The 23,603-nt window shown below is 39.0% G+C and overlaps 1 protein-coding gene across 5 annotated transcripts in view; it reads left to right on the top strand.

Moving 5' to 3' along the window:
- The window catches only part of ANKRD10 (ankyrin repeat domain 10), a 36,906-nt gene extending 13,528 nt beyond the window's left edge, over positions 1 to 23,378 (top strand). Inside the window, exons 4-6 of one of the 5 annotated variants that reach the window (XM_054446151.2) lie at positions 8,310 to 8,545; positions 18,107 to 18,202; positions 21,809 to 23,378. In XM_054446151.2, coding sequence (XP_054302126.2) covers positions 8,310 to 8,545; positions 18,107 to 18,202; positions 21,809 to 22,284 — 808 coding nt within the window. In that variant the 3' untranslated portion in view covers positions 22,285 to 23,378. Of the gene's footprint in view, positions 1 to 7,387; positions 7,482 to 8,309; positions 8,878 to 18,106; positions 18,348 to 18,627; positions 18,791 to 21,790 lie in introns of those variants that run through there. The other 4 variants (XM_054446150.2, XM_054446152.2, XM_063651152.1 and 1 more) reach the window with 4 other exon arrangements.
- Positions 23,379 to 23,603: the final 225 nt, after the last annotated feature.

The raw sequence follows: 23,603 nt of genomic DNA, 5'->3' as shown, positions 1-23,603 counted from the left end.
TTTGATTGTTTTTCATAGCAGCTTGATTAAGATACAGTTTTTAATAATTTCTTTACTACTTTTATAGATAGTGCTTTCAAATAAAACCAATGATTTCTAAATCCAAATGTCTTTTTCCCTTGCTAAATTACAGCAGGAGCATGCTAAATATTTCATCAAACTACTGGAATGATGGTTTTACATTTTAATGTTTGAAAACATAATTGTGGTTCAATTGCAGTGTAAAACTATCCTCAGTAACTTTGAACTTGAAAACTTGGCACCAAATTTATTTAGGTAGAAACTCTTTAAAAATAGTTTCTTCCTATTATTAACTGAAGAATATATTTAAGAAAGTCTTCATAATTAAATAAGAGTTTGGATACCAAAGGGTTAAAAATACACATGTATTTCTTTTGCTGAAGATATCTTAGATGTTTGCTAATGTTTTGTCTTTACAAATGGACAATTTAGTAATGTTTTTTATCTTTTTTTAATGATTCCATGTATTTGCTTATTTCCATCTAGGAATAGTTACTAATGTATTTGAGATACAGCATACCAAATTTTAAAGTAACCAGAATCGTGAGTTGATGGTTTTTAGTCCATACTGTTAAACTTATGTTGAAATATTGACATATTTAAATTGGCTTCATGCTAAAAAATTACCAAAGGTAATTTAAAAGGCAGTGTTTTAGAGCAGTAGCTCATGGTCCAGGTGGTCACATGACAATGGCTTAAGCTCAGTGTGCTTCTGCACCTTATGTTGTCTATGTATTTTTAATCCAAATGTTGCCTGCAAATATGTGATCCCTTATTATTTAAGTTTCCTGTATTATGAACCATTGCCCGTTTTAAATCACACAGAAGATTCTGAATCTGTAAAAACTACACATGTCAATGTTTTACAGCTACGTAATTCGAATTGACTTGATTTTTTCAAGTAATCCTAGAAAGGGGGAGCATTCCATATAGAAACTGCTGAAACTGCCACAGGTGCTTCTCCGAAAACCTTACAGTTGTGGCATTGAATGTTCAGTATCGCTTCCTTTCTGCACACGAGGCATACTGTTGAGGTATTTGTTGCGGTGATTGGTTTTAACGCTAATCTAGGAATTCAGATAGAGATGCTTTAGATTTGCATGCTTTGCTTACCTAATTTATGATATCTACCTTTCTATTTGTAAACTAACAATAGCTAAGTTGAGATCAGAATTTTAACAGAAATATTATTTATATAAAAATTGTTATCTTTTATTGTCACATGGCATTAACAATAAGAAAACATCCTGAAGGTGATGTGACAACTTGGATTCTAAAAATTATACTTCAGGTATTTCCTGATCCGTGGTTTTTCAAAATTGAAACAAAGTCGTTCTCATCAGAATGGCTTCTCCTTTGTTCTGGAATTGTGGCACTATAAGTGGAAACTGGTGGGACCCTGGCTGGCTTCAGAGTGGAGCCTGATTTTTAAAGTTCTTTGGGGGAGAATTCTTAGATACGAATTTTAGTGAAAGTTCTTTGGGGGAGAATTCTTAGATATAAATTTGAGTGTTTAAAGAGACAGGGTCTTCCTCTGTTGCCTAGGCTGGTCTCAAACTTCTGGCCTCAAGTGATCCTCCTGCTTCTGCCTCCCAAAGCGCCAGGATTATAGGGTTGAGCCACTGTGCTTGGCCTAGAGGTAATAAATTTTAATATTCTATTCAGAATAAGAAAATATAGCATATAAGCATTTGTGTCTTTAGTAAAGTTAATGCCAGTTTGATTTTTTTTTTTTTTTGCCAGTTACTTAGCAGAACATGTAATTCACAGTAAAGATGATTCTGTGTTGTACCACATTTTAATATTCCTGTTTTGAAAGAACAGTAGAGAGAAAATGGGTGGCCTGCTCAGTGTTTGCTTTTCGTAGTCTTGGTGAATGTTACAGGAGATTGAATTTATAGATAAAAGCACAGTCATCATAGTTTCCACAATAAATTGCAGCACATTTAGCTTGCTAGTCTAAAAATCTGATCATGCTGAGTTTCTTTTAAAGAAAGTTAATTTTAGAACTTCAGACTAGAACCAGTTTGAACCTCAAGTTGACCGCTGTCTGAGTTTTAAAAATCTCTTCCCATTTTCAAAGATTTTTCAAATGGATGTAGGAGAGGACCAAGGAGGGTAGGCTATAGCTGTAGAATGACATACTCCTATTTTCAGAAACGAACAGACACACGTTTTAGGTCAGGCACAGCCCAAGTATCCAGGTGCATCAAACTGGGGATGCTAAGTTCAAAAATGCGTCTGTTTTGAAGATTTCATCTGAAAATAATGTGTACACCTTCATTACCACCAGTTTGCATTCAAAATAGTTTTTGAGACTCTTTTTAAACTCTTCTGGATACTTCAGTTTTCCCTTTGCGTAAACACAGTCCAGATGAACTCTGTCTTTACTACTCATACCTCACTTGAGGTTGACAGGAGTGGCCAGCAGTTAGTGCCTGTGGTCACGTAATACACTAAGTCAATACCTGTGGAGTGAAATCTGGTCTCTATAAAAAATACAAAAAAAATGGCTGGGCGCAGTGGCTCTCGCCTGTAATCCCAGCACTTTGGGAGGCTGAGGTGGGTGGGTCACGTGAGGTCAGGAGTTCAAGACCAGCCTGGCCAACATGGTGAAACCCCGTCTCTACTAAAAATACAAAAAATTAGCTGGGTGTGGTGGTGGGCGCTTGTAATCCCAGCTACTCGGGAGGCTGAGGCAGGAGAATCTCTTGAACCTGGGAGGCAGAGGTGGCGGTGAGCCGAGATCACGCCATTGCACTCCAGCCTAGGCAACAAGAGTGAAACTCCGTCTCAGAAAAAAAAAAAAAAGAAAGAAAAACTAGTTGGGTATGGTGTTGCGTACCTGTGGTCCCAGCTACTCAGGAGGCTGAAGTGGGAGGAGCACCTGAGCCCAGGAGGTGGAGGAGGCTACAGTGAGCTGTGATTGCACCACTGCACTCCAGCCTGGGTGATGGGAGTGAGACCCTGTTTAAAAAAAAGAGAAAAAAACCTGTGGAGTGAAGGGTAAAGGATGGAGTATTTAAAAAGTACTATGACAGAACAAAGTACTGTAAGTACTAGAGTTGAGTATGGATGGAAACACGGAACCTGTAAATCAAGTGTTTCATTTACGTGCTCAACTCTTACTGAATTTTAACAATTAAAACGTGAAAATTGAAATATTGCTTAACAAATGAAAATAGAATTTAAAGACCTGAACTTCTTTTATGATCTTTAATGATTATTTGTTCTAATCTTTGACTTGGAAACCCAAATTATTTTCAGTCTAACGTACTTGAAATTTAACTATTAAAAAAGTTTGAGGAACTCAAACTTTGAAGTTAGGGCTCCTTTTGTCCAGATAAAGCACATTGCCTGGTTTATTGTAAGGCACTTAGAACATGTAACCAAAAACACTCAATTTAGGAATAGGGTGCTCTCTCAGGGTCTTTTGTTTTACACCCCTCTCAAGTTTACCTTTAGGTATTTTTCTTGTTGTTTAATATTTTGTGACAGATTTGGCAACTTTTAAAAAGTTATTTGAATAGTGCATAAAATTTCAGAAAATCCATTATTAAGAGTAGAGGAATATTATGAGGAGAAATATTCATTCTAAAGAGAATCAAAACCACAATGAGAGACTGTCTTACCCCCGTTAGAATGACAGTTATCAAAAAGACAGTAACAAATGCTGATGAGAATGCAGAGGCAAAGGAACGTTTAAACACTGTAAGTGGGAATGTAGACTTGTACAACCATTATGGAGAAGACTATGGAGGTTCCTGAACAAACTAAAAATAGAACTACCATGTGATTCAGCAGTCCCACTACTGGGTATATATCCAAAAGAAAATCCATATACGGAGACATCTGCACCTGCCATGCTCATTCCAGCACTATTCACAATACCCAAGATTTGGAATCAACCTGTGTCTGTCAGCAATTGAACAGATAAAACGTGGCATATATACCCCGTGGAATACTATTTGGCCATTAAAAAAACAAAATTCTGTAATTCTCAGCAACATGTATGTAATCTTAGAAGATATTATGTTCAGTAAGCCAGGCACAGAAAGATAAATACTCCATGTACTTACTGTACTTATGTGGAAGGTAAAAAAGATCTCATAGAAGTAGAGAGTGGCTCATGCCTCTAATCTCGGTGCTTTAGGAGTCTGAGGTGGGAGGATCGCTTGAGGCCTGGAGTTTGAGACCACACCAGCCTGAGCAACATCTCTCAAAATTAAAAAAAAAAAAAAAAGTAGCCAGGCATGGTAGCACATGCCTGTATACCTAGCTACTTGGGAGGCTGAGGCTAAGGAGGATCCCTTAGCCCAAGAGTTCCAGGGTGCGGTGAACTATGATTGTGCCACTGCACTCCAGCTGGGGCAACAGGGAGATACTCTGTCTCTTTAAAAAACAGTGGTTACTAGATGGAAAGATAAATTCTAGTGTTACCTTGCACTGTAGGGTGACTAGTTAACAGTAATTTTTTATTTTTTTATATGGCTAATTCAGTACAAATGGAAAGTGAGGTGATGCATATGCAATTATGCTGTTTTTTTTATCCCTATACATTGTATTGGAATTTACAATGTACCCCATAATAAAGGATAGAGGAATATTTACAGTATCATCTGTTTGGTTAAATGTTATTCAGCAGTTCTGGCCTGCTGCCTTTTTTTGTATGACCTATGGCCCAAGAATGGTTTCTACATTTTTAAATAGTTGAGCAAAAATCAATAGAATAACATTTTCTAATACATAAAATTAGATGAAATTTCAGTTTCAGTGTTCATAAATAAAGCTTTATGAGAGCATAGCCATGCTCAATTGCCTTGAGGCTGCTTTCAGCCTACAACAAAAGAATTGAGTAGTTAGGACTGAGAATGTATGGTCTCCAGAGTCTAAAATAATTACTACATAGTCCTTTTTAGAAAAGTGCCTTCTGGATTAGATGATCCTTAATGATCATTTCAGGCCAATTTCTATAATGTGCACTACACAGTTGAGTGACCACTTGCAAGGTTTTTAATGTGAGCAGGGATAGTGGAGGTGATGAATGTAGGTAAGGAGAGGAAATGAGAATGAGGACTTCAGGGGCAAGAGATGGTGGTGTCATTTTGTGTTGTGTTCCTGAGTCAGGTACCAACAGATTTCCTCTGAGTGGAATATAAATGCTAACAAGTTAAACTGTATGTCGTATACATTCAGCCCTTGGTAACAAGGGAAATGATAAGAGTTGAAATGTTCTTGTACCTCACTAGAAGCAGAGAAAGGGTGCTGGATATTTCTGTTTCCAATAATGCTGCATAGATAGTGCCACTTAAATGTAGAGCAAAATTACAGTCTCCTCTAAGTAATTCCTCCGGTTACTGTGTGTCCTAGATTCCGATAACCTGTCCAATACTATTTCTAGAACTTTTTCACCTACCCATCATGTCTGTCTTCTAGTGCCCCAAAATTATGTGAGATGCTAGAAGTTGTTTGACCTGTGATTGTTCTTGCTTCCTTGGTCCTTATGTACGAGTACATAGCATGATTGGGCCAGAATCCATCTTTTGAGCTCTTTTAGTAAAGTAAGCTTTGAGATAATACCTAAGACCACATGGAAATTTGGTTGGTCTAAGTAGAGGACAAGCACATGTTTAACTACTTTTGGTAGGGAAAAGTGAAATGGGAGAGTTTACCAGTGCTACATGTGTGTAGGCTGACACTCTCAAACTTCACAGTCTCCAGGAATCTCCATATGTTGGCACTGTTTTGTTGATTACTTTTCTGTAAGGTTATATTTCTTTGGAAGATCAGTAAACTTGCTGTTCTAACCCAAATTCAGTGTAGTCTTCAGCTTCTGAATAAGGAATAAAGGAATTGAATGTGCTTTGGATGTTCTTTTAACAACTTCAGAATGTTGGCATGCCCCTTGAGCATCTAAACTTCCCTCAGCAAATTGGTATTTATTTATTTATTTATTTATTTATTTATTTATTTATTTAGAGATAGTCTTGCTCTGTTGCCCAGGCTGGAGTGCAGTGGTGTGATCTTGGCTCACTGCAGCCTCTGCCTCCCAGGTTCAAACGATCCTCCTTCCTCAGCCTCCCAAGTAGCAGGGACTACAGGCATGTGCCACCACCACAATCAGCTAATTTTTTGTATTTTTAGTAGAGACGGGGTTTCACCGTGTTAAGCCAAGCTGTTCTCAAAGCTCCTGACCTCAGGTGATCCACCTGCTTTGGCCTCCCAAAGTGCTGGGATTACAGGCGTGAGCCACCACGCCCAGCATGGTATTTATGATTCTAAGTGCCATTTCAAAAATCTGTTTGTTCTTTTTTATTCTCTGGTCCACTAAAGAGTAATCTTTACTGTGGACTTTATTTCATATTTTTATTTGTCCTAATACTAAGCGGTAGCTTCTCATTTCTCTGTTTCTTGATTTTGGAGAGCAAGTCTATGCTTATCTATAGAAATAATCAGTTTGTAAACTTAACGTTCTCCTTGAAGAGTTTTTGAATTTTCATGTGGCAACTTATTTTTCTGTTCACATTCTTGACAGAGTAGACCCTCCCAGGTCATCTGCACTTCTGATATCTTTTGAAAGTGAAATACACCATTAAAAAAAAGCCCAGCTATATGATGAAGCTGTCACGTAATATTAGTATATTTTCTATTTCAATAACAAGGTGATCTGATTTGTACAAAGTGTAATTAATGTAATACAATCTGCCCAAACTTTGGTGCTTCCTTTTCATTTAATTCATATATCAAAATAAAAATATTAGGCAATACTAGAAAAATACTCATGGCCATTCATAGCCATGCAGTCTTATTGGCTAATAAAAATAGCGACTTTAGTCTCTAATAGTCCTGCACATAGCTGTCTTATATTTTTAAGAATTTTGTTGGTTTCTGAGATTCTCAATTCTCTTTTATATCTGATCAAATACGATTTGGGTCTTTTTTCAAAAGGTATAATACATTTATCTTATGTTTTTAAAAGTGGAGACACGTTTAGTGAGTATCCATGTACACTTTTCATTTCTGAGGTCAGAGGTTTGTGATGTCTGGTAATAATGAATATAAGGCTATTGTTAGTCCTTATAAATAAGAAAATATTATTTGTCCCTAATTCTGTAGTTTTCGCTCTCAAATGTGGGGGTTTTTTTTTGTTTTTTTTTGTTTTTTTGCATTAACAGTAACCCCAAGAAAGGCATCAGGGTTCTGGATTGGTTGTTTGAGTGACACAGCACAAGTCCTTTATTTCATCATGCTTTTGCTGTGGATGTAGTGTAGCTTGCTGAACAGGTATGGAAGCTGTCTTTGCTGTTAAGTACTTCTCCGGTTTGTCTATCAACCTGCAGCTAACAGGATGTCTGCTTTTTTACAGGTTTATTTCACAGAGCAGTGTACATTCTTGTCTTCCAGGGGAACTTCAACATGGAGTTACTTTTGATCCCTCAGTTTTAATTCAGTGTCTAAAGGTTCACAAGTTCAACTTACTCTATTTTATTCAGCTCTTTCACTTACTCTGCCATCACTTCCTACTTTAATCTGAGTTTTAGCTACTGTAGAAGTCCCAGACCTTTCGTTTTGAGTACTATTAGCCAGGGAAAACTTTGGTTCTTCTGAGTGGTAGAACAGTATTCAAAGCCTTTTTAAAGGAACCAACTACTCAAATGCTCTAGAATGTCAAAAATACAATACTCCTGCAGGGTTTTCCAAGCAAGGCCAAAACAATCAAAATCTGACAGAAAAACACAGCTTTTCAACTCTGGAATCTGATGATAGGTTACTTTAATGTCAGGACATCCTTCTAAACTTCCACTTACAGTGTCACATGTAAGCATAAAGGCTGGCTTGTTGGTAAGCCATTTTGTTTTTAGGAAGACAGTTATGAATGCCATGGACAATTTCAGTACATGTTTGTTTGTTATGATTTTATTCACGCTAAAGGAATGGGTTATTAAGATTAAGTGCATATAATACAGAATTCAGTTTCAAGTCTGAAGTTAGCATAAATTTAGATTCTTCAGACTAACATAAAACATGATTTTGAAAAGTTAAATAGGAAGATGCCTTTTTTAGAAGTTTAGCATATTTATTTTGTCTCCCAAATCTTGCTTAGAAATCAAATGTATATAAGAGAAGTTAGTTACAGAGCTAGATTGATTAACTACTTCTTTAATGAAGATTTGCTATGAATTTGTTTACTCTTTCATACCACCTTCAGATAGCTAGTCAGTTCAGCAGGAGCAGAGACCAGCTTAGCATGTGGATGGGGTGTAATTCCGTGTTTTTGTGTTGTACAGCCTGAGAAATGCCAGTGGCCTGACAGCAGCAGACATTGCACAAACCCAGGGTTTCCAAGAGTGTGCCCAGTTTCTCTTGAACCTCCAGAATTGTCATCTGAACCATTTCTATAACAATGGCATCTTAAATGGGGGTCATCAGAATGTATTTCCTAATCATATTAGTGTGGGAACAAATCGAAAGAGATGCTTGGAAGACTCAGAAGCCTTTGGAGTAAAGAAAGCTAGAACTGAAGGTGAGACCGCTTTGCGGGTGGGAAGAGCACACTTATTTTTCCTTTCTTTAATGTGTTTTCTTCTTATGGCTGAGTGCACCTTCGAGATGAGACCTTCACTTCAGGTGGTAATGCGCCTGGTGGATTGTGCGGTGACGGTGGAGATTTCTCCTGTACTGCCACTGCGAAGATGGGACACTTAACAAAAGGGAATGTGAGGGAAATACTGATGGCCCAAGTGTAAATGTCTATGTGGAACTTTTTGAGCACCCATGTTTACCTGCCGTGAATTAGATTTTTTAATTTGTTGTATCTGTTTGAAATATATCTATTAAAGAAAATCTGCCACTGTGCCTCTTTTTTTTTTTTTTTTTTTTTCAATTTGCTTCTTGTAAATGTTCCTGGTCTTATAAAAATTGCTGATGGTCTGGCAGTAAAACATTTTCACATTTGGGAAGGTGAATGTTTTCTGTACTATTTCTGTACTATGATTTGACCTCAGCTGGTCTCTGTACCTCACATGTGTGTTGATTTATCACAGCAAGATCTGGTGTATAATTTGATCTTGAGGATTTAAGTCCCTAAGGTAAGTTATTTTCGTTGTAAGTATTCTCCGACCCTTTCTTTTTTTTTGAAGACAGTCTTGCTCTGTCACCCAGGCTGGAGCACAATGGTGTGATCTCGGCTCACTGCAACCTCCGGCTCCCAGGTTAAAGCAATTCTCCTGTCTCAGCCTCCCAAGTAGCTGGGATTACAGGTGCATGCTATCACGCTGGGCTAATTTGTATTTTTAGTAGAGAAGGGGCTTCACCATGTTGGCCAGGCTGGTCTTGAACTCCTGACCTCCAGTAAGCCACCCGCCTCAGCCTCCCAAAGTGCTGGGATTACAGGCATGAGCCACTGTGCCTAGCCGGTTTTTTGGTTTTTTGGTTTTTTTTTTTTTTTTTTTTTTGTAAGGTAGGTTTGAGTTTGTAAATAAGCAGAGTCAGCCAATCACTCTTGAAGTTGAAAACATCTCCCTTTCCTATAGGAAAATCATCTATATATATAAGATGTCTTAGGCCAGTTGTCATGGCTCATACCTGTAATCCCAGCACTTTGGGAGGCTGAGGCAGGAGGATTACTTGAGCTCAGGAGTTTGAGACCAGCCTGGGCTACATAGTGAGACCTTGTCTCTATTTAAAAAAAAAAAAAAGTCTTAATAAGAAGGTAAATGTGATAGCTTGGCAGGCATATTTAGTGAACATAGGGGGAGAGGTGGGAGTGTGAAGTAATGAAGCAGATTATGAGCTCAGATTTGCTGAGGATAAGCACAAAGTTTTGCCCCTTGGTTTAAAAAAAAAATCAACCGTACAAGTTATAGCATAAGGAAAACTGAGTGACTATCAGTTAATCACTTAAAAATCTAGAGATTTTGGTTAACTTTAAATTTCATGAACCAACATCATCTTTTCTACCTTATTTAATGAGTGTCCAAGTGAAACATTTTTTCCCTATAAAGTTGATAAAATGTCAGTATCATGTACTTCACAACTATTTAAATTTGTCACCATAAAAATTCCTGTGGTAAGACTTTTTGTAGTCATGTATGAACTTAACAGTTTTATCAAATTCAGATTTTTATGAGTTAAGCATTTCTGGAAAGATGCTAAAATCATAAGCATGACATGAAGATCTGCATAAAATTCAAAATGGTCTTTTTTAATGGTGATGTATTCAGCATTGTCATTTACTTGTACCATGTTTTAATATATTTTTTCTAATGTATTTTCAACGCCTTTTTAAGAGCATCCACTTTTTTAAAAAAAATCTTTTGTCATTTCCTTTAATTAAAGCCTGGTTAATATTGTAGCGTGGCCTCATGCCCTTATGCACAAATTGTACATGTCTGTCCCTGTATGTCACTGTATAGTCTAAACGTCCTTGAAAAATGATTTATGCTTCATTTTCTCTTATCGCTGATAAATCTTAAATTCTGTTTAGTATTTTTAAAAAGAGATCACTTAACATGCTAATTGGACTCAAAATGCACCTGGAAGAGTTTGTAAAACTAGTCTCAAGTTTCTAAGGTCAGTTGAACTGGCCAATACCACGTTGCTTAATTACCCTGAAAAGCATTTCTGAGGATTCCTTGTTTCCTAATCCTCGTTAACTACATAAATTTGGTTTAAAGAGTCATGCTGACTTTTGGGGATTTTATTTCTTCCTTTAGAAGGAGGATTTGTTTTGGTTGACCAGTGATTAGAAGTTCACATTTTGCACATTAAACTCGCCATGCAGCCTTCCCAAACTACACATTCCTGGTCCTAAGCCCGAGGGTGCTAATTTAGACAAAAATATGGTTGGAGCCAGCACTTCTGCTTAAGTGTTGCAGGTAATACGTAGACCTAACAGGTTGAGCCACTGTTGTAGGTACACAGTACATGACTGATGTTTCTGTGATTATCACAGTTGAAATATTTCAGCCAAGATGCACATTACTTCAAAGCTGCTCATCCCTGGTTTTCCTAATTTGTATACTGACCATGACTTTACTAATTTCCTGGAACTTCTTTTTTTTTTTTTTTTTTTTTTTGAGATGGAATCTTGCTTTGTTCCCCAGGCTGGAGTGCAGTGGCGCGATTTCTGCTCACTGCAAACTCCGCCTCCAGGGTTCACGCCATTCGCCTGCCTCAGCCTCCGTTGTAGCCGGGAATACAGGTGCCTGCCACCGCGCCCAGCTAATTTTTTGTATCTTTAGTAGAGACGGGGTTTCACCGTGTTAGCCAGGATGGTCTCGATCTCCTGACCGTGATCCACCCGCCTCGGCCTCCCGAAGTGCTGGGATTACAGGCGTGAGCCACAGCGCCCGGCCATTTCCTGGAACTTCTAATGGTTCCGTCTTTTATGTAATTGACAGTCCTTAGATTTGCCACACTTGTCACAAGTGTGTGTTGTATTTTTTTGTGTGTTTGTGTGAGCATAGATGGGCATCTTTAGCTCACCTACACTCCCACCACTCTTTTTCCCTACGGGAAAAGGTGATTTTTTCCCCCCTTTTACCATTACATACTGAATGTGATGATGTCGGGTATTGGGAGTCATTCTTGATCATTGAAACAGGGTTTTTTTCTTACAATTACCTGAATGTTCTACATGAAATTGTTCTTGGTTTCAATAGATATATAATTATTTTCATATTAACTGACCAGTTTTTTAGTTTTGAATTAAAGATATGTTGCTTTAGTTTTCATTGTAATTTCTGGCATCTTGTTTTGATTTTGTTTAAATGTGTGTTTTAAGTTTTGCTTAATCTGAATTATTTTATTAGGTTTTTGATTCTCATGCCAGAGTAAAAGAAATGATAAATTCTTTTTTCCTCATTTAACACATGTATATAAAATACTTTGAGTAACTTCACATATAAAAATATTTAGAAGAGTTTAAGCTGGGTTTTTTGTTTTTTGTTTGGCTTTAAGAACAAACAAAGTTACAGGTGCCAAGGATAATATCTTGGCTGCATAACTTGTATCTTACCAATAAAACTTAGTTCGTTCTGTTTTCCTAGAATTTAAGAGTTACAAATATTGATGCTTTTAGTGTGGAATTTATATTTACAAAAGTAGTTACTTCCAGAAAGTTTTCTGGCTAAGTCAGCTCTTAAGGAGATCCCTGTGAAATTCACTCTGAGAAAAAAAAAGCCAAAACACTTTGGAATCCTGAGTCTGAATGTTAACCATTCTTCCCCACAAAAAGTAGTGTCTCTGCTTTTAGTAAACTACTTTCAAGTATTTTAAATTGGAGGAATTTTCCTTTGGAAACTGTTGATGTAAAAGATCTTAAGTGAAGAAGAAAGACTTGGCCTTTTGTATTGTTTGAATATTAACTGTCTTGGAAGTTATGCTACAAGAAGTCATACTTTCATGAAGTTATTTGCATCCGTATCAAATGCAGTTTAGTCAGAACATAGACGTAATAGGTGTGGACATGAACTCTGGAGGGTGAAATAAAATCCACAGTTACTTAAGCAGTCTGTTTTGATGGAAAGTCTTGGGATAATACTTTCCCCAGTGGGATTTTGTTCACTTTAGATGGTGCAAGGAAGTATCAGTCTTTAAATTCTTTTTTGTTGTTTTCTGTTTATCAATCATTTGCTCGGATGGTGTGACGCATGGGCTTCAGGACTCCAGCTGCACCACTGTATATAAAAATCAGGTTTGCTAGCGTTCTTGGTTAATCTTCAGGAATAACCCAATACAATTATTTTTATATGTACTCCTTGGAAACTTGTCAAGTTTTTCAATGATCCTGGTTAGAAAAGAATGCCAGTCCCTTCCATGAGTGAAAACTTGATTTTGCCGATTGATAATTGTTTTGGGTGGAGCTCAAGGGTCGTGGGGAAGAAGCAGGGGAACACAGTGAGTTTAAAAACTGACCCATTAACTTCAATTTCACAATTGGGACATTTGCCCCGGAAGTAGGCTGTGGCGACAGCAGATCTCAAACATTAAACTGACTTCACAGCTCGGTTTTAATCACATACGCATATTATTGGTCTTAGAATCTCATTCATACTATGAAGGTATTGAATATAAAAACACCTTACAGAAAAAAGTATCTACAACATGATGATTTAAAGGTAAAATTACTGGTGGGAAGTTTTAACGCTTTCCCAGAGTGGATTTAACCTGGATAAAGGATCTCTGCCTTTTGTCCTTAACTGTTCGTGTTGAGCAAGGTTAAAGACTTGGTAAAGGAGGGCAGATATGACCAGCTGGTTTGTTAAATGATAGATGTTAATTCCTTGAAACTTGAGAGGAAATAAAATGCCTCCCAGGAGTAAATTTGTAATTTAGTTCCTTCTAGTTCAGTTACATATTATAGCACTTTTAACTCCTGACGTCCTTACTGTTTTCAAATTTGCAGTATATTTGTTTATAAAAATTTGGCCAGGATGATAGAACACACCTACCTAATTGTGTTCAAATAAGGAGTGATTGTTTTTTCTTCATCCCTGAAGATGTGACGTCTTGAAATACAGTCTGAATTACACTTCCAGTCCAGAGAGTGTCTGCGTTTTCCACTGTTAAAAGTCTCCATTTGAGCAAACCTCATGGGCCTGAGTTGTCCTCAGCACAGTTGTGGTCACTCCAGTGGGAAGCAAAACCAAGACTGGCACACTTGATCACAAGCCGCTTTTGTATTATTTGAGCCAAACCCCGCGGTCCCCCCTGGTCTTTCCAGAGCGCTCAGTGCCCTTCTCTGTCCTTTGTCGCTGCTGCTTCCTGCTGCCTGGAGTCATCCCAACCCTCTGCACTGCTGGAATCTGGGCCCTGGCGGGTCCCGTGAAAGGTCACCTTGTAATAGAAAAACAATTTGGTTTTAAAAGGACCTTAAAAAGTTGAGTAAAATGTGCTCTACGGCAGAACAAAGAATAGTTCCAGGTAATGGCTGATGGGAAACCAGGAAGGCAGAGTCTCTTTCCTTGCTGCCTTAATGAGAGGACATTGAGGCTTCCCCAGTGGAAGCAACAGCAGGATGCACTCAGTTCAGTGGAAAGGCCACAGGCGGGAGGGGTCCTGGGCCATTTGGCCACCTCTCAAGGGTTATGGGTCAACACCTGGGACCCTTCCACACAGCACCTAGAGGCACAGTAAAAGGTAAATTACTAATCTAGGTCAGGATCTCAAGCTTCGCCTAAGTTCATTGGGTGAAACTACTTGGCAGTTTTTGACTTGTAAAATGTTTCCTGATGTTAGTCTTGGGGAATATAACCAGTATGGCTTGGGTCTTGGGAGTAATGTCCTGTTGGCTGATTGGAGCACGTTATATCCCAAAGTATGACTTTATAGAGTGTTGTTGTTTTTTTTTAATGTAAAGATTTAAAGTTGTGATCAGGCATTTTTCATAAGCCTTACATGTGTCTGCAGGCATGCCTGGCAATTACAGTCCTGTTTTCCTGTGTTGTCAGTATGAGTGGTGCACCAGAGTGTCTTCACTCCACCTGGTCAGCACTCCCATAAGCCTCTAGTGGTACGACCTTGGTGTCCAATTGCGTTACTTCTGTAATGCAGCAGACCTTCCCGGACTTGAAAACTAAGACTTTTTTCATGGTTTCAAGCTGCTTGATCCTGAATAGCTCATATAGTTACAGAGTTACTGGGAACTGGCTTTAGGGGTTTTGTGCAACCCCCAAATTTCAGATGAAAATACAAATGGAGATCGTTTAGTTGCCCTGGGCATCAGCCCCAAGTGGAGCATCTCTGCATGTCCCCCAGGGTCAGGAATGTGGGTTTCTCAGCCAGAGGCGTGCTCTGCTGGCTCTAGTTCTCACTTAGGAGGGCAGGCAGTGACCACACCTGGGCGTGGCTGTATCTCTGAGCAGGAAGGCTGGAGGTTTTGAGCTAGTCCTAGATAGGTTTCCATCCTGAACGTTGTGTCTCAGGTGTACTAGAAGCCTGTCTTTCCAACAGACACCTGCTTTTACAGTCAGCAGGTAAAGACCCTTTGTAAAAAGTGATCATACTAACATTTTCAGAAGCATTCAATCATGTGTAACTATACGAGTCAATAGGAAGATAGGAAAGGATAGTGCTTCCTTTCCCAAACTGAGTAAACTGATGACCTTGGAAGACATGTTTTTCTGAAATATCTGTACAGGCCACCCGTCTCAAATGCAAGGTGTAATTAAATGATTTTCAGCAGCGGCAACAGGTGTGTGGGAGAAAATGCCACAGGTGGCAGGGTCTTACAGGTCCAAATCCAATGTTCTTAAAATTTTGAGAGGCCAGTTTTAATTTCATGGCTTACAACATAATTAAAAGAGATAAATAATTGCAGGCTTAATATCTCTACCAGCCAATTAAGAACTTACGTATAGCTACTAGGAATGAAGAAGGCGGCACTCATGTGAAACAGCATTACCCAAGGCTCTGACAGCTGGTTGTGGGAACTACACAGTATAGAGAGGCCGTATCTATGGAGATGGAATGAAATTCTAAGGTGTCTGTTGGAATGATTCCTACAATAGAATCTTGATTGGTAAAATATGGAAGCCTTTCATTCTTACCCTGCTTTATTAGAGAAACCATCTGCATTAACAAAAGATGCATTACTCAGTGGAGCAGTTTCTGAGAGGTCCCTGGTCACTGTGAGCCTTCTAGTTACAGGATTAATTGTTGCTGGGAGATTAGTGTGTTGCCCGCTTCCTCTTCCCTGGGCTGCCCTTGACGTGGCTCTTCCAGCCCCCTAGTGGCACCTCTGCCTTCAGGGTGCATGTCCTTGCAACTCGCATGGCCAGGCCTGCCTGGATGGTTGTGATTCCTCAGGTTGTATTACAGGCTACGCCAGGTACTGATCATTTGTTTTTGTTTACCTTGTGTTTTTGTTTCTCCTGGCTAGTAGGTGGGCTTCATCTGTTGATGTGAGTACTATTCTAGGTACTGGGCCTAGTGAAGGAGAAGACAAACACCCCAGCTTTCGTGAAGCTCTTCTCTGTTGCGGTTTTCTAACCTGCTTTTCAGAGGTGTGAAATTGCAGGTAACCCCTAGTTGCCACTTTATCCGGGGAACATTGGCATCTGAACGCCAATTGAGTGTGTAGGTATTTTAAGCTGTCTGCATTGTATTCCCATCAAAGTCCACCCTTTTGTACAAACCGTGTTCGTGGCTGGCTTTGCAGGATTGCAGCCTGTGGGAGGAGCAGACACTGACCTGCTCTTGGCTGCAGGTTCTCTGTGTCTGCATGCCGTGAAGGTTCCCGGAGGTTGAGACGACTTTGGCACACTTAGGGGATCTGCTCTTCCACCACCCCCGTCTCCCATTCTTTTTTCTTTTTTTTTAGATGGAGTCTTGCTCTGTCACCAGGCTAGAGTGCAGTGGCACAATCTCGGTTCAGTGCAACTCCGCCTCCTGGGTTCTAGTGATTCTACTGCCTCAGCCTCCTGAGTAGCTGGGACTGCAGGCACTCGCTACCACGCCTGGCTAATGTTTATATTTTTAGTAGTATTTATTCAGCATGTTGGCCAGGACGGTCTCGACCTCTTGACCTCGTGATCCACCCGCCTCGGCCTCCCAAAGTGCTGGGATTACAGGCATGAGCCACCATGCCTAGCCCCTTTTTTTTTTTTCTCTTTTTTTCAAAAGATGCCCTGCTTACACACTGATCTCTTAAAAGTGCATGCCTGAGTCATAGTGAAAGTGGAGCCTGGCCTGTGGAAGATTTTTTAAAGCTTTGAATGGATAAGACTAAAATCCACCATTTAATGCCTCTGGTCTTAAAGCACCTGTATTTGAAGAATGCTTTTGGCCTCCTACCTATTCAGACTTCTGACTACCCCCCATCCCCCCAACTACACAAATCACACTGTTCTGTTTCTCTCCCACATACTAATTTCAGAAATCGGGTTTCTCATTCTGTACATTAGCATCTTTGTAGAGTAATCCAGATCTCATATATACAGTATAATCAAAAATGACTCGCGTGCCTCTAAAACTAGAGCTAATTCAAGCTGCAAAGTTCCGTTCTCCCTATTTTTAAATGTTTATATGAAAGAGGTATTTAGCACTGAAAGTTGCTATTTGTGGTGTGTATTCTTTGGCCCAGAAATAATTCTAAGTATCTGAGTTAAGCAGAAATACACACAAAAATGCATTTATGAGTATGTTAATTGTAGTATTCATGATGGGAAGGAAAAGGGAAGCAGCCCAGACAGCTGCGGGGAATTTGGTTATAGGTGAAATGTCATACAGTCATAGGGCAGAGGAAAGACTGTTTTGAAATTAACTGATACGACATTTATGCCATGGTAAATGAATAAAGCAGGGTGTAACAGTGATTTGTTAGACTCCTTTTTGGTAAAAACACATTCTTAAACATGAGAAGCCGTTCAGACACGTGGAGCTGCTTGTAAGAAGTGAGTCTTGCTACAATTCGGAGGCGGATGAGCTTGTGCAGCGTGTGTATGACATGGGGCATTCGCATCTCCACAGTACAGAGAATGGTAATCTTGGAAGTGAAGTGCCTGTGTAGCTTTAGCTTCACATTTCTAACACTTTCTGTATTTTGGTGTAATTATTTTACTGTATTTTGGTGCTCAGATCAAATACCACTCTGGGACAGTGCTGACAGACTAGTCTTGAGTCTCAGCCTTTACATTATTTTTTTGTTAATGGAAATAGTGGATTTTTAAAAAAAATCAGAATTGTTTCAATTGTATGTCAATTTAAGAATTGTTTTAGTATTTTTTTTTTTAAATCATCTGCTGAATTTGAAAATGGAGTTTAGACTTGTTTCCGGGTTGTATAACCACTTTATGTCCTCTCAATGCCTCTAAATGTCCAGAAAATTAGAATTTTTACCATCAAGTAAATCTATAATAGGTATCTGAAATTCCATGACCTTAGAATCTGCACATGTCAAGAAATTTTTTTGATTGTGGAAAAGTTTTTCAGTTCTGTGCTAAGCTCGTTAGTGACCTGTCGATTTTTTTTATGTGATTGTTGAAAGTGTTCAGTGCTCACACAAAATAATGTAAACTGTATGTCCGAACACTTATCTTGTTACAGACAAAGGAATCTGAAATAATCTTTGTTTTCTGTGCAGCTCGAAGTTTGGATTCTGCCGTGCCACTCATGAATGGCGACACAGAAGATGATGCTGACAAAATGCACGTTGATAGGGAGTTTGCTGTTGTAACAGGTGGGAGTGGACAGTTTCCTGTTAGCTGCAACAACAATCCAATGGTCGAAGACACCAAACAGCAGGAGAGTGGTTCTGTTGGACCAAAAGAAATAGAAATATATACTGTGTCAGCAATGCAGACCCCCTGTCGTTGCAGGAATCAGTATGCATATTATTTCTAACATAAGTTTTTCTCAGATGTTTTGCACTTTATTGTCCAGTGTCTTTTTAAAAATGTTATACTATAATTTACATATCTTGGGCAAGTTTGTAGATACAAGGATAAATGATTTGGGTATATTCTATGGACATGGAAAATGTAAGTGCAATCTTTATTCTGATTTGAAGCTGTTGCTTAATGTGCCTTGCTTATTTTTAATGAGGTTTGCATTTTTAATTTTCTGACATATGGCCTTTGGGTGAATATACCGAACATGCTACAGTTAATATTTTCAAACCAATATACCGCAAAGAGGACGACTAGCAGTAAACACTGAGAACTAGTAAATGTGGTTCTGACTCAGCCCGGTCACTCCAGCATGGAATCTTTTACCCAGGACTTGGTTGCTCTGGTTTCTGTGGTCTTCATTCTGAGTCTGTTAAAATGGTAAACACTGTGTTTCACAACACACATTTTATACATTAATGTTTTTAGTATATGAAAACAGTATTCCTGTTTCCAGTTTTTAAAAAGCAGAAGCAGCTCAGTTCTTATAGCATTTAGAATATCTAAAATGGTTTGTCCGTTTAGCTATTGTTTTTTTATTCAGGTGACTACAAAAACATTTTTAGCTGTTCTGTTAACATGTATTAATATTTAGAAGTAGATTTTTTTAAGTTTATTATGTCTTTATGCAAATTCTTCACTGCAGATGAAAAAAAAAAAAGAGTATGTATATTATTTCCCAAACCCACATGAAAAAAATCATTTGTGTTCACTAAAGTTAAAAGAAAATGTGTTCATCTTTCTGGAAGCTACAGAATTGCTGGGGTCACCGTCTTCCCAGTAAAGAAATTCAGGTCAGTTAGTATATTTAAAATAATACGTTTTCTGTAGTCAGGGGCTATTTGACCTTAGCTAAAGATCCATAACAAAACTCAAATCCTGCGTTTTTTAAAAATGACCTTGCTACCTGCTTTTGAATAGGCAGAAGTGGCCACCCTTTATTCCTCAGACATTAGTTATTTGTTAAACTTTATCCAAGCTGGAACATACTTTTGAAAAACCCAGCCCATCCCGTATACCAGATGCCGAGTCCATACACCCTGTGTTTCCCATCATTTGATTTATGACACTCTGACTGAGTAAACAATGTGTTAAATCACTAGAGATTACTTGAGGCTTTCCTTGTGGGACATGGCACTTCACGTCCACTGGAAGCTTGAGGGAGCTGCCTCCACAGTCCTTTGAGAATCAGACCAAAAGTCAGGCTGCCCTCCCTTAAACACTTGAGTAACTTCGAATTTTTGTTCTGCCAAAATTATTTCCAAGAATTCTACATTTTTGAACAACTGTGTACAGCCATCTTTGCATTTTAAATGCCCCTAGTTTGAGACTCGGGAGGGTCAAGTGTCCCCACCCCTGGAAAGGGCTCGGATAGGAGGGTGCTTGCTTCTAAATCCCGATCTTCTCTATGGGGTTGGCTGGAAGAGAAGTAGGATCTTGTCTGAAACCTCATCCCCAGCATTGTGTTTGGATGTTCGTGGGATCCAAGGGCTGGCCGGGCAGGCAGAAGGGAAGTGCAGGTCTTAGCTGGCAGCTGGGAGCAGGGGAAGGGAGAGCGTTGGAGGTCGTGATGTGCGTGCTCTGCCTCAGTAGGTCTGAGGTGCCCGCTGTTATACTCAGTTTTATTAGATTCTCTGTAACAACATGAGCTTACCAACCAGCCTTGATTTTGAGATTAAATAATTGAACAGATTTACTTTAACTGGGCACTGAAGTAAAAGTCTACCTACTTTATTCTCTTAGTAAAAACTATACACACAATAAACAACTGTCAAGGTTGCCATCATATTTGAGTTTTGTCACCTAGGAAAACATTGTTTATACTTTGTTTTTGAAAAAATTCTTATGAATTTCCCCTGGGAATAACTTGTTTTATTTCGGTTTTTATTTTCTATTTAGTCCTTGAAACACTTGTTTTCTAGTCTAGGATTTTAGCCAACTAGAAAAGCTATCATTTAATTTTGGGGAAAAAATCTATTGTCCTATGAAGAATTTATAGCAATTATTAAACTATGTTGCTTAAATATAAAAAAAGGACGATTAATGGAATATTTAGATAATGTTTCCATTCACTGAACAAGCCGTGATCCTTTATTGGCAGGAAGACTTGCAGGACATACCAGAAACCTCTGTCAGAGGTTTACAGGAGGTGAGATGGAAGGGAAGCCCTCTATGGGAAGAGTCACACGGTGTGTGACATGTTAGGTTAATCGGATGTATTTAAGCTGCATCCTTATTCTAAAAGTTATTAGACCTGAGCTCTTCTAGATTTAATAACATGCTTTGCTTTGGTAGTGAAGAACATTGAAATAAAATCTAGTATTACCAAGTTAGAGATAATTTTAGATCATCCCTTATACTGTTATGTGAATTCCTGTGCACATGAATATTAGTGATTCCCAAGTTCCAGTATACAGAAGAATAACTTGTCATTGCCTGTCCTGGTGTGCCCAGATGTGCCATGATGGACCTTTTATCCCATAAGACATCTCCCTCCTGATAGATGTCTGTATATGCAGATTAAACTACCCACATGTTTTCCAGCAAAGGTGGTTTTTGAAAGTAACCTAATGAAACCCTGGCTGCCATGGTCATTTTAATTGCTGAACTGAGAAGAAGCGACTCTGCGTTGTGCTGTTGGCCCAGGCCTGCATGCCTGAGGACTGTTGGCCGTTACAGTTCCTTGCTGTGGTCGCCGGTCTCTCTGTATTCTGCCAGTGCTCTCATGTGGCATTTGGCAGAAGTACTACGTAGATTTCTGTGCTACTGAAAAAAATAAAAATAAAAACAAAGTGGTTCCTTTTAATAGCTCTGATTTGAGACTCAGGAGAGGGTCAAGAGTCCCTACCTGATTTATGAGGAGAGAAGATTTTTTTAAAACCTCATGTGATGCTGTCGTACATAGTTCAAAGAGCTTCCTTAATTCACTTCATTTACCTTTTTTTCCATTTTCGCTTGAGAACTAGAGAAGTTTGTGTTCTGTTGGAACCCTCTGTAGAACACTTTACACTCAGTTCTGATGGACCTTTTCAGGGGCGATTTTTTAAAAACCGCTCTCAAAAGTAGTCTTAAAATGAGAGCACTTTATTGCTGGCTTTTCAGGACTGTGTTGGTATTTTTCATGCAGCGCATTTGTCAGCTTACATTTTTCAGTTGAGCTACCTGATGCTACTGACACACATATGATTTTCCTATCTTACCAGGCAAATACTACTGTTAACGTTTTAATAGTAAGTCTACTTATGCACATTGATTTTACTTTGAAAAAAGAACTGGTTTAAAAGGGAAAAAAAAAACAAAACAAAATTCTTTAAAATTGTAATGGCAATGAAGCATTTTATAGTTTCTCCTCCCTCATTGGTTCTGAATTTTGGTGACAGGTGTATTTCTTAATGCAGATATGAAAAACAGTAGCTCCGTATCGAATACATTGACAAATGGATGTGTCATCAATGGACATTTGGACTTCCCCTCCACGACCCCGCTCAGTGGGATGGAAAGCAGGAATGGCCAGTGCTTGACAGGATCTAACGGAATTAGCAGTGGATTAGCCCCAGGACAGCCGTTTCCGAGTAGCCAGGGTTCTCTCTGCATTAGTGGGACTGAGGAGCCAGAGAAGACCCTGAGAGCTAACCCTGAGTTGTGCGGTTCTCTGCACCTGAACGGGAGTCCAAGTAGCTGCATAGCCAGTAGGCCTTCCTGGGTGGAAGACATTGGGGATAACCTGTACTATGGACACTACCACGGGTTTGGGGACACTGCTGAAAGCATCCCAGAACTGAACAGTGTGGTCGAGCATTCCAAGTCCGTGAAGGTGCAGGAGCGGTACGACAGTGCCGTGCTGGGCACCATGCACCTGCACCACGGCTCCTAGAGACGCCGGCCTGGCTCTCAGAAACACAGGAGTCCTTCCTGGTAGCCAGCTCAGAATACCCATGTAGCAGCAACTTGAACGAATGTCACAACTTGTACTGTTTTTTTTATACTTCAACTTTCTGAAAAAGTAAACTTCGACAAGTTCCCAGCGACTGCTTGTTTGTGCATGAGTAGGGCTTACTAAGTGCATAGATGTTTCTACAGTGAGGTGTCCTTTTTATAAGGTGCACTTTTGGAGTTTTTCTGATGCCAATCTCAACATTGTCTTTTTAATACTGTCACCAGATATTGCCATTTTTCTTTTTGTTAAAAGATTATATGATCAAGATAAATTGGGGTGGTAAATGAGGTGCCTGGTAATTTATCTCTGCACATGGGCTTCATTTTAAAAAGCTTGTTTCCACTGTTTTCTGTAGAATTTGACAGAACACAGCTATTTCCCTGTGCAAGGCACAGCCTTACAAAGATTTCTGCAGTGATTTGTGTGAAGAAGAGAACGTTTGTCTTTTTCAATGAAGCTTTGCAGATCACCATGTGGTTGGTTTTAGTTGTAGACACAGTGGTCCCTCCTTAATGATGAAGATCACTGCCTTGGGCTTCATGGAAAACAGGCCCAGCCTGGGGCTGCGTTCTGATTTATTGTTTTTATTCCACATTTCCTACTTGGTCTCTGGAAATTTTACCACACGTAACAGATTCCTTTATACGTAGTGGAAGTTACTATTTGTAGGAACTGTCAGGTCAAAATATTTAACTGACTTTTGACATGTATTTTCTTTTTTCCTTGTTTTTGTTTTTTGGGGTTTTCTGCTTTAAGATATATACCACTATGTATATCCAGTTAACTGAGAGAATTTTGACTCTCTTAAAAAAAACTGCATTAAGTTTTTGATTTTGTAGAAATTAGCTTTTGTCTAGGCAACTAGTGGTTATACTGTGCAAATATTGTAATGAATTTTTACTTTTTTGATTTTTGTAATAAAAATTGGTGCAGATAAAATGTCAAATGAACAAACCAGTGTTCTAAGAGTGTTACTAACATTTGTTTTAAAACTGTCCTTCACAAATTGAATAAAAAACTCTCACACTCAATTTGTCCCTGGGGTTTCTCTCTGTGCTTGGGGGCCCAGTGGGGTGTGGATATCTGTGGAAGGAATGGGAAGGGAGAAAAAGTTTACTATTGTTTCATTTTGCTTATAAGATTTTACTTGACTCTTCTGACACTCTTCATACGGTGTTTTCTCCATTTTTGAGTTTCTACTCTAGTTTTATGGGCACTGTTGGTACTGAACCTCTGTGGAGGAAGGATGGATTGCA

This window comes from Pongo pygmaeus, chromosome 14, assembly GCF_028885625.2.
Source record: "Pongo pygmaeus isolate AG05252 chromosome 14, NHGRI_mPonPyg2-v2.0_pri, whole genome shotgun sequence".
Lineage (NCBI taxonomy): Eukaryota > Metazoa > Chordata > Mammalia > Primates > Hominidae > Pongo > Pongo pygmaeus.
This window is presented reverse-complemented; position numbering and strand designations above follow the sequence as displayed.